Genomic DNA, 15,147 nt, shown 5'->3' with positions numbered 1-15,147 from the left:
TATGCGTCCTAGAGCGAAAAGGACTTTAATTCGTGACCAACCACAAAAAATTGAAAAATCCACACAAAACCTACAAAAATTGAAATTTTTATATGGAAAACTTCTTTTGCCCATATCTCCTTAAATATGCGTCCTAGAGCGAAAAGGACGAAAAAAATTGAAATTTTTATATGAAAAACTTCTTTTGCCCATATCTCCTTAAATATGCGTCCTAGAGCGAAAAGGACTTTAATTCGTGACCACCCCCAAAAAATTGAAAAATCCACCCAAAACCTAAAAAAATTGAAATTTTTATATGAAAAACTTCTTTTGCCCATATCTCCTTAAATATGCGTCCTAGAGCGAAAAGGACTTTAATTCGTGACCACCCCCAAAAAATTGAAAAATCCACCCAAAACCTACAAAAATTGAAATTTTTATATGAAAAACTTCTTTTGTCCATATCTCCTTAAATATGCGTCCTAGAGCGAAAAGGACTTTAATTCGTGACCACCCCCAAAAAATTGAAAAATCCACCCAAAACCTAAAAAAATTGAAATTTTTATATGAAAAACTTCTTTTGCCCATATCTCCTTAAATATGCGTCCTAGAGCGAAAAGGACTTTAATTCGTGACCACCCCCAAAAAATTGAAAAATCCACCCAAAACCTACAAAAATTGAAATTTTTATATGAAAAACTTCTTTTGCCCATATCTCCTTAAATATGCGTCCTAGAGCGAAAAGGACTTTAATTCGTGACCACCCCCAAAAAATTGAAAAATCCACCCAAAACCTACAAAAATTTAAATTTTTATATGAAAAACTTCTTTTGCCCACATCTCCTTAAATATGCGTCCTAGAGCGAAAAGGACTTTAATTCGTGACCACCCCCAAAAAATTGAAAAATCCACCCAAAACCTAAAAAAATTTAAATTTTTATATGAAAAACTTCTTTTGCCCATATCTCCTTAAATATGCGTCCTAGAGCGAAAAGGACTTTAATTCGTGACCACCCCCAAAAATTGAAAAATCCACCCAAAACCTACAAAAATTGAAATTTTTATATGAAAAACTTCTTTTGCCCATATCTCCTTAAATATGCGTCCTAGAGCGAAAAGGACTTTAATTCGTGACCACCCCCAAAAAATTGAAAAATCCACCCAAAACCTACAAAAATTGAAATTTTTATATGAAAAACTTCTTTTGCCCATATCTCCTTAAATATGCGTCCTAGAGCGAAAAGGACTTTAATTCGTGACCACCCCCAAAAAATTGAAAAATCCACCCAAAACCTAAAAAAATTTAAATTTTTATATGAAAAACTTCTTTTGCCCATATCTCCTTAAATATGCATCCTAGAGCGAAAAGGACTTTAAATCGTGACCACCCCCAAAAAATTGAAAAATCCACCCAAAACCTAAAAAAATTGACATTTTTATATGAAAAACTTCTTTTGCCCATATCTCCTTAAATATGCGTCCTAGAGCGAAAAGGACTTTAATTCGTGACCACCCCCAAAAAATTGAAAAATCCACCCAAAACCTAAAAAAATTTAAATTTTTATATGAAAAACTTCTTTTGCCCATATCTCCTTAAATATGCGTCCTAGAGCGAAAAGGACTTTAATTCGTGACCACCCCCAAAAAATTGAAAAATCCACCCAAAACCTAAAAAAATTTAAATTTTTATATGAAAAAATTCTTTTGCCCATATCTCCTTAAATATGCGTCCTAGAGCGAAAAGGACTTTAATTCGTGACCACCCCCAAAAAATTGAAAAATCCACCCAAAACCTACAAAAATTGAAATTTTTATATGAAAAACTTCTTTTGCCCATATCTCCTTAAATATGCATCCTAGAGCGAAAAGGACTTTAATTCGTGACCACCCCCAAAAAATTGAAAAATCCACCCAAAACCTAAAAAATTGAAATTTTTATATTATAAACTTCTTTTGCCCATATCTCCTTAAATATGCGTCCTAGAGCGAAAAGGACTTTAATTCGTGACCACCCCCAAAAAATTGAAAAATCCACCCAAAACCTACAAAAATTGAAATTTTTATATGAAAAACTTCTTTTGCCCATATCTCCTTAAATATGCGTCCTAGAGCGAAAAGGACTTTAATTCGTGACCACCCCCAAAAAATTGAAAAATTCACCCAAAACCTAAAAAAATTGAAATTTTTATATGAAAAACTTCTTTTGCCCATATCTCCTTAAATATGCGTCCTAGAGCGAAAAGGACTTTAATTCGTGATTACCCCCAAAAAATTGAAAAATCCACCCAAAACCTAAAAAAATTGACATTTTTATATGAAAAACTTCTTTTGCCCATATCTCCTTAAATATGCGTCCTAGAGCGAAAAGGACTTTAATTCGTGACCACCCCCAAAAAATTGAAAAATCCACCCAAAACCTAAAAAAATTCAAATTTTTATATGAAAAACTTCTGAACAATTGGATGACAGCTGAACCAAAAACCAATGGAGTGGAAGTTGAGAAAGAGTGGGATTAAAGAGCAATTGGAACCCAGGAGTACAATGCTTGGATCTTGTCACTATCACCCACTTGCTGCTTGTGTGCTGACCAACACGAGTGGAAATAAAATTGTGGACTGTATTGCGGAGTTGTTGTAATCACAGCAGGAGTGAAATGACCCACCAATATCCAATTGAAGTTGCGGGGAAAGCGACTTGAATTCCTATGTAGTATAAAATCTCCGTATTAGAGATATTATACGCGGGTAAAAGAATAAGAAACACAAGATTTTTCAAGTGGCAATTAATCCTTTATTAAATATAGGTGGCTCACCAGTTGGTAGTCAAAGTGCAAGTGAAGTAATTCTTGAGTTTGTACTTCAGAGAATGTATCGGTATCCGTTTTTACACATTAATTTTTATCGATATATAATTCACAATTAAAAGATACAAATTAATGCTAAACTGTTATACAGAAAACATTTCAATTTGTAACGGTTGAAAATTTTTGAAATTCAAATTTGGAAATTCATTTTTAATAATTAAATGATAAAAATTATAAAAAATAATAAAAAAAATGTTGTCTAAACACCAGTTTAGACATGCCGCCGGCCTTGCACTTGTGCAAAAGATGGCGAGGAACATAAGACGGCAGCTAGAGATCGAATAGCCTCAGACAGAATCAAATGATTTGGCGTGGTTGGTGTTTCTCGGGTTTCTTTGGCCTTCTTTGTGTGTTTACGAGCCCGTGATTTAATTGAGGCTTTTTGCTGCGACGCCTGTTTGACAGTGCTTTGCTGTTGATGAGGTCTCTTCGAGTGGCTTCGTGAAGAAGTGGTATTTTGGTTTCGCGGGTACTGTCCATGTAAAAGCGTATGATGGCGAGCTTTACACTTCCTACAGGAATCTGTTGAGGGGCAAGCATTTGTAGTATGGCTCTTGGCTAAGCAATTTTCGCAGTAATTATGGGTCCTTATAGCAATTCTACGCTGCAGTGCATCCATGTCGAGGAATTTCTTGCAAAAGCGAATTGGGTGGAAAGTTCGACAAAGCTCACACTTATAGAGATAAGGATTTCGTCGGCGTGTGTGAGATGCTTTACGTTCCGTGGTACTTCTGAAATTATTTAAGAGACAATAGTGCAATTATTAAAGGTATTGCCTTCACAAGCGTGAAAGGCAAAGGTATTTATTTGTTTTTGTTTATTGTAAGAGGGTTGAAAAAGTTTACATGTTCTCTGAATCAAATGGCAAAAGACACAATTTTACTATTGGACGTGTTATCGTCCCAGTTTCAACTCGGATATCGGCTACACGAACCATGTTGTCAGATCCGATATGAGTCTTCTCAACTCGTCCGAGCCGCCATTCGCACGGGGGGAGTAAATCATCCAAAACCACTACCAAGTCACCAATTTTAATATTCGGGGTGCAATTTTTCCACTTGTAGCGCTTTTGGAGGGCCTTGAGATAGTCTTCTTTCCATCTTAACGCAAACTGATGGTGAAGTGCCTTAAGTTTCAGCCACCGGTTTATAAGGGATAAATCTGTAGAAACGGGTTCAGGAAGAGCCATTATGGGCGCACCCTTGATAAAATGGCCAGGGGTTAACGCAGTTAAATCAGAAGGGTCTTCAGACATGGCAGAAATCGGCCGAGAATTTAATACACCTTCTATCCGCGTAAGTACAGTGGCAAACTGTTCGAATGTGAACCTATGGGAGCCGGCAATCCTTTTTAGATGATACTTAAAACTTTTTACGGCTGCCTCCCATAGTCCGCCCATGTGGGGTGCATGAGGCGGTATAAATCGCCACTCAAAGCCGTGAGTGGAATACTTCTGAGATATGCAAGTTGATGATGATTTGAGAAAGTGGGAAAATTCTTTGAGAAGATGTCGACTAGCGCCTATGAAATTGCGCCCATTATCAGAGATTTCCCTCTGGGGGAGCCCCCGCCTCCCAACGAAACGGGCGAATGCAGCCTCAAATGCTGCTGATGACAAGTCACTACATGGCTCCAGATGTATCGCTTTCGTGGAAAAGCATACAAATACACAAGCATAACCCTTCATTATTGGAGATTTGCGTAAGTGGGAGCTTTTAAGTTCGAAGGGACCAGCAAAATCGATGCCGGTGAAATGAAATGGAGGTGTGATTGTACAACGTTCTGGTGGTAACGGCGCCATGATTTGGGAGCAAGGCTTGTGCTTAAATATAACGCACGTCTTGCACTTGCGTATTATGCTTTTCACTCGGGTCTTTGCGCGAGCCAAATAGAATTCGGTTTGTAACATTCTGCACATTAGAATGCATTCACCGTGTGCAAGAAATAAGTGTAGATGCGAGAGATATAAATGGCATAGCCGGGAATTACCCGGAAGTATTATTGGGTATCGCTCATTATACGATAGGGATGAATCTGCCAAACGGCCGTTCACTCTCATTATCCCATGGGAATCCAAAAAAGGATTTAGCGTGGAAAGTGAACTCTTGTTCGAGATAGGATTGGACTTTTTGAGTTCCCCGTATTCTGTTTCGAAGAAACGTTTTTGAGATAAAATTATTAAACGAGTTTTTATGGATTTGATCTCTGAATGAGTTAATTCTGCAGAGGCAGTATGAACCTTGTTAGTTTTGGCACAACAATTGGAATAGAAGCGATAAATATATGCCAGAACCCTTAGTGCCCTAGGATACGAAGAGAATCTGTCCAATATATCAGGTAGTTCCACATTAACATTAAAGGATTGTACTTGTTTCTGGGATTGTGGTGGAGCGAGGGGATTCGAGTTAGGCCACGTCGATGAGGGATTCGTGATCCACGATGGACCTGTCCACCACAACGAATTTGTTTTTAATTCTTGAGGATTTGAACCTCGGGTGCCTATATCGGCAGGGTTATCACGAGTAGGCACATGTCGCCATTTCGCATTGGGAACTAATGAGTGAATTTGAGACGTACGATTTGCTACGTACGTCTCCCAATTCCATGGGGGTTTAGACAACCATCCTAGGACGATCGAAGAGTCTGTCCAAAGAAATGTCTCGGAAACTTTGAAATCAAATTTTGAAATAACAAAATTCACCAATTTCGCAAGTAAGAGAGCTCCATTCAATTCTAATCGCGGTAGGCAAACAGTTTGAAGTGGAGCCACTTTACTCTTTGCTATTAGCAAGTTCGAAAAGGTTACATGTTTTGAGGTTTGGGATCTTACATAAACACAGGCACAGTAGGCGGCCTTAGACGCGTCAGAAAATCCATGAATCTCAACATTGTCCGTTGGATAATATTGGATCCAACGGTTTATGGTAATTTCATTAATTTTTGACAAGTCAGAAACTAGAGAGCGCCATTTTTGTAGAGATTCTTGGCCAATATCATCATCCCAGCCGATGCCCTCCAACCATAACTGTTGCATCATGATTTTTGCTCGAATAATTATGGGTGTAATCCACCCAGCTGGGTCAAATAATGAGGCAATTGCCGATAAAATTTTTCTCTTCGTTATGCTTTCACAGTCTGAGATGGGATTAAATGAATAAGAGAATGTGTCAGTGTATGCATTCCACTTTACCCCAAGAGCTTTCGCAGAGCTAGTCTCTTGGAAGCGTAAAAAATCGGATTCGTACAAGTCTTCAGGAGATAACCCTTGAAGCAATTGTGAATCATTAGATGCAAATTTCCTTAATGGAAACCCAGCGGAATTGAGAACTTCAACCAACTGATTCAAAATAGTTTTCGTGTCTGTCAGAGTAAACCCACCAGATAAAACATCATCTACATATATTTCATTTCGTAAAATTGAAGAGATTTGTGGGAACTGTTCTTGGCAGTCAGTTGCCAATTGCAAAATGGTTCGAATCGAAAGAAAAGGTGCGCAATTAATTCCAAACGTGACACGGTTTAATTGATAATCTTTAGGGGAACTTGCGGAATCTTTCCAATGTACAATTCTCTGAAAGGGTCTATCCGCAGGATGTACCAGAATTTGTCTGTACATCTTTTGAATGTCACCAGAAAATACATATTTGTATTTTCTCCAGTTGAGTATGACAAAGGTCAGATCGTTCTGTAGAGTTGGGCCAGTGTAAAGTACGTCGTTAAGTGAATACCCAGATTTCGTTTTCCTCGACGCATTGAACACTATTCGTAGCTTTGTCGTTTTGTGTTCCGGGCGTAATACCGCATGATGCGGAAGGTAATAAGAGCGAAAAGAATCGTTTTGTGACAACTCACATGGTGAAACTTCCTCCATGTGGCCAAGTTTGAGGTATTCGTTCAAGACAGCTTCATACTGCGCGTGAAATTCGGGATTTCTGCTAAGTGTGCGCTCCATACGTGAATATTGCGCCAGAGCCATGAATCTTGACGAACCAAGGGAAACAAATTGGGGAAATTCTTGTTTAAATGGTAGACGTACCATGTACCGACCGTCTTCTCGTCGTATAGTTGTGGATTTGTAAAAATTTTCGCAAAATTCGCTCTCCTTTGACGGTGGTGGTTCGGAAGGAACTTCTTCCGTTTCCCAAAATTTTCGTATGAGTTCATGAAGAAGGCGTGTCTCATCTTCCGAAACCCGTATGGAAAATGACTGCACAGTTTCAGCCCTTATAGGACCACTTAAGACCCATCCGAAAACGGTATTGTAGGCAGAAGTGGTTCCACAAATATTCTTCTTAATGCCGTCTATATTAATAAACCTCTCGGAGTCGTTCCCAAGTACAAGATCTACTTGAGCAGACTTGTTAAAGTTGGGATCGGCTAAGTCTAGTTCCTGAAGAGCAGAGGACTGTGGAATTTCGAAAGACGAAGCAGGTAATCGTTGAGTAACCTTCGGTAAAACTATGGCCCTTATTGTGAAGCGAGAGTCTGTCCTTCGTGCAACCAATGTAAGCTCACATTCCTTACTTGATGTTTGATGCTGTCCACCAATACCTGATATCTCAAACAGCGCCTTTCTATATGGGATCTTCAAGCGATTACGAATCCTTTCAGACAAAAATGTCCTTTGGGATCCTGGATCGATAAGGGCGCGTATAGTAAATAGCTCGCCGTCATGTTCGACCTGCACCAAAGCCGTTCGCAACAAAATAGTCTCGTTGCTAGAAGAAAAGTTGGCCTGAATTTGCGAGCATGAATTGGATGAAGTTGAAGGGCCATCCACGAAAGAGTTAAGAGCCACTTGCTGGCCATCGATAGTAGTCGGTGTGGTTTTATCTGTATTTGTAACAGTCGTAACCGTTTTTATATGGAGCAAAGTGTGGTGGTTTTTCTTACACTCCCAACACCTTTTCTTGCTTTTGCAACTATTCTTCACATGACCCGTTGAGAGACAATTATTACAAATTTTATTGCGGAAAACATAATCAATTCTTTCTTGGGTGCTCAATTTCTTAAATTCCGGGCAAATTCGTAAGCTGTGGTCATTATTGCAAAGAGTACATAAAGCCAAATTGTCCTGAGATAAAAATGTTTGAGTCTTCGATTTATAAGACTCAATTGGAGTCGAATATCTATCCTTAGTTGATCGAATTCTGGAAATTCGCTCCACTACTTCGAATCTATTTACAAGAAACTCGTCCATTTGGGACCATCGTGGCAGATCTCTATGGGATTTTAAAGATTGTTCCCACAGAGATAGTGTTTCGTCTGGAAGTTTTGTTGAAATAAGATATATTAAAATAGGATCCCAACCGTCTACGTCAACATCCAATGTTTTGAGAGTCGAAAGGCAATCATTTACTGTAGATTGGACCTTCTGTATCGAATCGCTATTCTCCACAGTGGCAGGTGGGATATTGAAAAGTATTCGGAGTTGATTATCAACCAAGACTCTTTTGTTCTCATACCTAGTCTTAAGGGCATCCCATGCTAAATCGAAATTTTCATCGCACAGGGTATACCTTTTCACGATAGCACCGGCGCTCCCGCGGGTTTTGTTTCGAAGGTGATATAACTTTTGTGCTCGGGTAAGTTTTGGGTGGTTGACGTAGACCGCCGTGAACATATCACGAAATGACGGCCATTCTTCGTAACCACCCTTGAAAATCTCGGTGTCACACGGTGGAACCTTTATAAAACTTCCAGTGGAGTCCTGTGGTTGGCCGTGGTAAACAGAAAATTCATTAGGAATCGGTGCTGGGACGTTAGGCCCAGGAACCCGATATTGTGCAAATAATGAAGGTTGCCTGGAAGTAATGTTCTGACCCCTTTCCATTCGGAGGATATCTATTATCTTTGAACGGGTTGAATAATACTCCTCCGCGCAAATGTTATAATTCAATCGAACCTTATCCTTAAAATCCTTGTCCGCAATGAGCCCTGGAGTCATCATTACGTTCCGATAACCGTCCTGAACCTTCCTCCATCTCCCTTCTAATTCATCAAACTTGACATCTAACAAGGTCTCAGTCTGATTTTCAAGATCAGCTTTCTCAAAAATGTCACAAAATAAAACGAGGTGATCACAGTCGAACAGAAATTCTTGTCCTCGCATATCCTGCTCACCCGCGTTGTCATTGCTAACAGAATTCGGAGCACTTCGAGACATATTAACCGAAGGTACGCCTTTGTCCGTAGGAGACAACATGTAATCACGAAAATATAAGGATTGTCAAGATATTCACTCTTTAAGTGGACAATTTATCAGAAAGGACAAACCAAGTGGAGAGTCCTCACAATTCAAATTTAATGGAGCAGAAATGTTTCTGCAGTTTCCCAATAAACAAATCGACCGCGATGATAATTTTCTTTTCAAATTACTCAATAGTTCGACTATTTTCAAATTAAGACTCAGTTGAATTGAAAAAAACAAAGTATTCATATATCTATGTATTATATACAAGCGGAAAAAATGTAAACAAGTGCGAATAAGGTATGAAAAATGGGAATGAAAATCAGTAGAAATCCAGAACAAAATATTTATATAGTATTTGTAAGCGGAAAATATGAAAACAAGTGCGAAAAGATATAAAAATGAGAATAAGAATCAGAAGAAATCAAGAACAAAATATTTTTGTAGTATTTGTAAGCGAAAATATGAACACAAGTGCGAATAAGATATAAAAAATGAGAATAAGAATATGTAAAATCCAATAACGCCGAATGTCAGCTGAGGATTTAGGCTTACAAATTATTCGTTAACCTTTTTCCTCGAGTGTGTAGCAATATGTGCGTAATTAGTGTGCGTGGTATTAATTTTCGTTTTCTTTAGTAAACAGCAGCACCAACTGATTACATACAGATTATTTGCGATTATTGAGCTATTTTGGGGCTATATATGTATTTATGTGAATATGTATTGATGACAATCTTGTGCAATAGAACTGTGATATAATTGTAAATACTGTGCAATATTTCAAAAAATATATATTTATATTTTATATTTTTAAACTTTCTGTTAAGAACAACATTTTTATGTATTTCCCGTTTCCATTTAAATAATGATAATGTGCAATGTTATTTTAGGAAAATGCAATGTCCTAAAGTACTTATTTAATTCGTTTTGTTGCATGAAATGTGCCATATATTTCAGTATATATTTTATTATTTTTTTGCATATCTTTCTTTAAGTCTTGCGTACAGCGCAATGTATTTCAGTGCCAGTCTTAATCTCTTAGGAAAAATAAGGCACTACTTTTAGAATAACAATTTTATTATTCCATTTCATTTTTTTACGAATGTGACATACATTTAAACAATAATAATTATTTCTCTTTATTATTACTTCTCCACCTCTAATTGAGTGATCAAAGTGTTATATGGGCGAATAGCAGAAACTTGATAATATATGTATAAGAGCGTACAGAGAGCCTAACTTAAATATGGCTACGATCTTCCGTTACGTCACTCCATAAAACTTTGAGTGATAAATTGTTTTTTTTTTCCAAGAGAAATTGCGCCAAAATTACGAAATGAGAATAGTAAAATAAAAATGAAAAATGTGTTACCTTTCTTATACTCTTCCTTGATGAACAGGTTTTTTTGGAGATAACGGCAAAATCTCAGACTTCTTTTTTGGCACACTATTTTTATTTCATTTGTTATTTCGTTGTTCCAACTGAACCAAATGAAAGAATTTATTCGTAATATTCTATAACGGATCTTACACTTTTTTCTTTTGTGCGCTAACTTTTTGGTTAAAATAATGGATTTCTTCACATCTGTAATATTCACGAATTTATTTAACCTCCTCCATTTCGCACATTTTGCAAATTTTTTCACCAATTTTGGCACATGAAAAATTTCAGAATTACAAACAATTTCTTCTAACTTTTTACAAATTTTACTAAATTTGGAATTAAAAAGTCCCACAAATGGTGGACTTCTCGGACTTTTGCGACAAGAATTATATTCCTTTCTCAAAATGAGATTTTTCCCTTTTTTTGGATAGCAAATGCACTTTAATATTTTTGTTATTGCTTATTTCGGGTATAAAGCGAAAATTGTAATTTACTTTAAATCTGAACTATATTGCACAGATCGCAATCATATTCCCACAAAGTTGTGATTGCGTGTTTTACTTTATATATGTTCAATCTAATATATTGAATTTTGCGATTTTACTAATTTTTCTCAGATTATTATCATCGACTTTATAGAATTTAAACCACCACGCACACTTTCGATTCCAGTAATAATCCGCGGTTTTACTTAAAGCGCACTTACCGAAGTCAATTACCAACTAATGCGTAGTTGTCATTACCTCATGTTTTATGCTGTGTTTCTTTGTGATTGACTGGTATTACTCTCTTCTCTTGAGGACCATGAACAATTGGATGACAGCTGAACCAAAAACCAATGGAGTGGAAGTTGAGAAAGAGTGGGATTAAAGAGCAATTGGAACCCAGGAGTACAATGCTTGGATCTTGTCACTATCACCCACTTGCTGCTTGTGTGCTGACCAACACGAGTGGAAATAAAATTGTGGACTGTATTGCGGAGTTGTTGTAATCACAGCAGGAGTGAAATGACCCACCAATATCCAATTGAAGTTGCGGGGAAAGCGACTTGAATTCCTATGTAGTATAAAATCTCCGTATTAGAGATATTATACGCGGGTAAAAGAATAAGAAACACAAGATTTTTCAAGTGGCAATTAATCCTTTATTAAATATAGGTGGCTCACCAGTTGGTAGTCAAAGTGCAAGTGAAGTAATTCTTGAGTTTGTACTTCAGAGAATGTATCGGTATCCGTTTTTACACATTAATTTTTATCGATATATAATTCACAATTAAAAGATACAAATTAATTCTAAACTGTTATACAGAAAACATTTCAATTTGTAACGGTTGAAAATTTTTGAAATTCAAATTTGGAAATTCATTTTTAATAATTAAATGATAAAAATTATAAAAAATAATAAAAAAAATGTTGTCTAAACACCAGTTTAGACAACTTCTTTTGCCCATATCTCCTTAAATATGCGTCCTAGAGCGAAAAGGACTTTAATTCGTGACCACCCCCAAAAAATTGAAAAATCCACCCAAAACCTAAAAAAATTGACATTTTTATATGAAAAACTTCTTTTGCCCATATCTCCTTAAATATGCGTCCTAGAGCGAAAAGGACTTTAATTCGTGACCACCCCCAAAAAATTGAAAAATCCACCCAAAACCTACAAAAATTGAAATTTTTATATGAAAAACTTCTTTTGCCCATATCTCCTTAAATATGCGTCCTAGAGCGAAAAGGACTTTAATTCGTGACCACTCTAGGACGCAAAACTTCTTTTGCCCATATCTCCTTAAATATGCGTCCTAAAGCGAAAAGGACTTTAATTCGTGACCACCCCCAAAAAATTGAAAAATCCACCCAAAACCTAAAAAAATTGAAATTTTTATATGAAAAACATCTTTTGGCCATATCTCCTTAAATATGCGTCCTAGAGCGAAAAGGACTTTAATTCGTGACCACCCCCAAAAAATTGAAAAATCCACCCAAAACCTAAAAAAATTTAAATTTTTATATGAAAAACTTCTTTTGCCCATATCTCCTTCGTCCTAGAGCGAAAAGGACTTTAATTCGTGACCACCCCCAAAAAATTGAAAAATCCACCCAAAACCTAAAAAAAGTTAAATTTTTATATGAAAAACTTCTTTTGCCCATATCTCCTTAAATATGCGTCCTAGAGCGAAAAGGACTTTAATTCGTGACCACCCCCAAAAAATTGAAAAATCCACCCAAAACCTAAAAAAATTGAAATTTTTATATGAAAAACTTCTTTTGCCCATATCTCCTTAAATATGCGTCCTAGAGCGAAAAGGACTTTAATTCGTGACCACCCCCAAAAAATTGAAAAATCCACCCAAAACCTAAAAAAATTTAAATTTTTATATGAAAAACTTCTTTTGCCCATATCTCCTTAAATATGCGTCCTAGAGCGAAAAGGACTTTAATTCGTGAGCACCCCCAAAAAATTGAAAAATCCACCCAAAACCTACAAAAATTGAAATTTTTATATGAAAAACTTCTTTTGCCCATATCTCCTTAAATATGCGTCCTAGAGCGAAAAGGACTTTAATTCGTGACCACCCCAAAAAATTTAAAAATCCACCCAAAACCTAAAAAAATTGAAATTTTTATATGAAAAACTTCTTTTGCCCATATCTCCTTAAATATGCGTCCTAGAGCGAAAAGGACTTTAATTCGTGACCACCCCCAAAAAATTGAAAAATCCACCCAAAACCTAAAAAAATTGAAATTTTTATATGAAAAACTTCTTTTGCCCATATCTCCTTAAATATGCGTCCTAGAACGAAAAGGACTTTAATTCGTGACCACCCCCAAAAAATTGAAAAATCCACCCAAAACCTACAAAAATTTAAATTTTTATATGAAAAACTTCTTTTGCCCATATCTCCTTAAATATGCGTCCTAGAGCGAAAAGGACTTTAATTCGTGACCACCCCCAAAAAATTGAAAAATCCACCCAAAACCTACAAAAATTGAAATTTTTATATGAAAAACTTATTTTGCCCATATCTCCTTAAATATGCGTCCTAGAGCGAAAAGGACTTTAATTCGTGACCACCCCCAAAAAATTGAAAAATCCGCCCAAAACCTAAAAAAATTGACATTTTTATATGAAAAACTTCTTTTGCCCATATCTCCTTAAATATGAGTCCTAGAGCGAAAAGGACTTTAATTCGTGACCACCCCCAAAAAATTGAAAAATCCACCCAAAACCTAAAAAAATTGAAATTTTTATATGAAAAACTTCTTTTGCCCATATCTCCTTAAATATGCGTCCTAGAGCGAAAAGGACTTTAATTCGTGACCACCCCCAAAAAATTAAAAAATCCACCCAAAACCTAAAAAAATTGAAATTTTTATATGAAAAACTTCTTTTGCCCATATCTCCTTAAATATGCGTTCTAGAGCGAAAAGGACTTTAATTCGTGACCACCCCCAAAAAATTGAAAAATCCACCCAAAACCTAAAAAATTTTTATATGAAAAACTTCTTTTGCCCATATCTCCTTAAATATGCGTCCTAGAGCGAAAAGGACTTTAATTCGTGACCACACCCAAAAAATTGAAAAATCCACCCAAAACCTACAAAAATTGAAATTTTTATATGAAAAACTTCTTTTGCCCATATCTCCTTAAATATGCGTCCTAGAGCGAAAAGGACTTTAATTCGTGACCACCCCCAAAAAATTTAAAAATCCACCCAAAACCTACAAAAATTGAAATTTTTATATGAAAAACTTCTTTTGCCCATATCTCCTTAAATATGCGTCCTAGAGCGAAAAGGACTTTAATTCGTGACCACCCCCAAAAAATTGAAAAATCCACCCAAAACCTAAAAAAATTGAAATTTTTATATGAAAAACTTCTTTTGCCCATATCTCCTTAAATATGCGTCCTAGAGCGAAAAGGACTTTAATTCGTGACCACCCCCAAAAAATTGAAAAATCCACCCAAAACCTACAAAAATTGAAATTTTTATATGAAAAGCTTCTTTTGCCCATATCTCCTTAAATATGCGTCCTAGAGCGAAAAGGACTTTAATTCGTGACCACCCCCAAAAAATTGAAAAATCCACCCAAAACCTACAAAAATTGAAATTTTTATATGAAAAACTTCTTTTGCCCATATCTCCTTAAATATGCGTCCTAGAGCGAAAAGGACTTTAATTCGTGACCACCCCCAAAAAATTGAAAAATCCACCCAAAACCTAAAAAATTGAAATTTTTATATGAAAAACTTCTTTTGCCCATATCTCCTTAAATATGCGTCCTAGAGCGAAAAGGACTTTAATTCGTGACCACCCCCAAAAAATTGAAAAATCCACCCGAAACCTAAAAAAATTTAAATTTTTATATGAAAAACTTCTTTTGCCCATATCTCCTTAAATATGCGTCCTAGAGCGAAAAGGACTTTAATTCGTGACCACCCCCAAAAAATTGAAAAATCCACCCAAAACCTAAAAAAATTGAAATTTTTATATGAAAAACTTCTTTTGCCCATATCTCCTTAAATATGCGTCCTAGAGCGAAAAGGACTTTAATTCGTGACCACCCCCAAAAAATTTAAAAATCCACCCAAAACCTACAAAAATTGAAATTTTTATATGAAAAACTTCTTTTGCCCATATCTCCTTAAATATGCGTCCTAGAGCGAAAAGGACTTTAATTCGTGACCACCCCAAAAAATTTTAAAATCCACCCAAAACCTAAAAAAAT

At 36.2% G+C, this 15,147-nt stretch overlaps 1 protein-coding gene across 1 annotated transcript; it reads right to left on the bottom strand.

Annotated features, from left to right (window-relative positions):
• Positions 1 to 2,954: 2,954 nt before the first annotated feature.
• Positions 2,955 to 11,795, bottom strand: LOC142229714 (uncharacterized). The gene is made up of 2 exons (XM_075300286.1): positions 11,163 to 11,795; positions 2,955 to 3,573 (listed from the first exon to the last, which is right to left on the bottom strand). The coding sequence occupies exons 1-2, from the start codon at positions 11,165 to 11,167 to the stop codon at positions 3,054 to 3,056; spliced, it is 525 nt and encodes a 174-aa protein (XP_075156401.1). The 5' UTR covers positions 11,168 to 11,795; the 3' UTR covers positions 2,955 to 3,053.
• Positions 11,796 to 15,147: the final 3,352 nt, after the last annotated feature.

Source organism: Haematobia irritans, chromosome 3 (genome assembly GCF_050003625.1).
Source record: "Haematobia irritans isolate KBUSLIRL chromosome 3, ASM5000362v1, whole genome shotgun sequence".
NCBI classification, from domain to species: domain Eukaryota; kingdom Metazoa; phylum Arthropoda; class Insecta; order Diptera; family Muscidae; genus Haematobia; species Haematobia irritans.
Note: the sequence above shows the minus strand (reverse complement) of the source record. Positions and strands in the feature narration are given on the sequence as shown.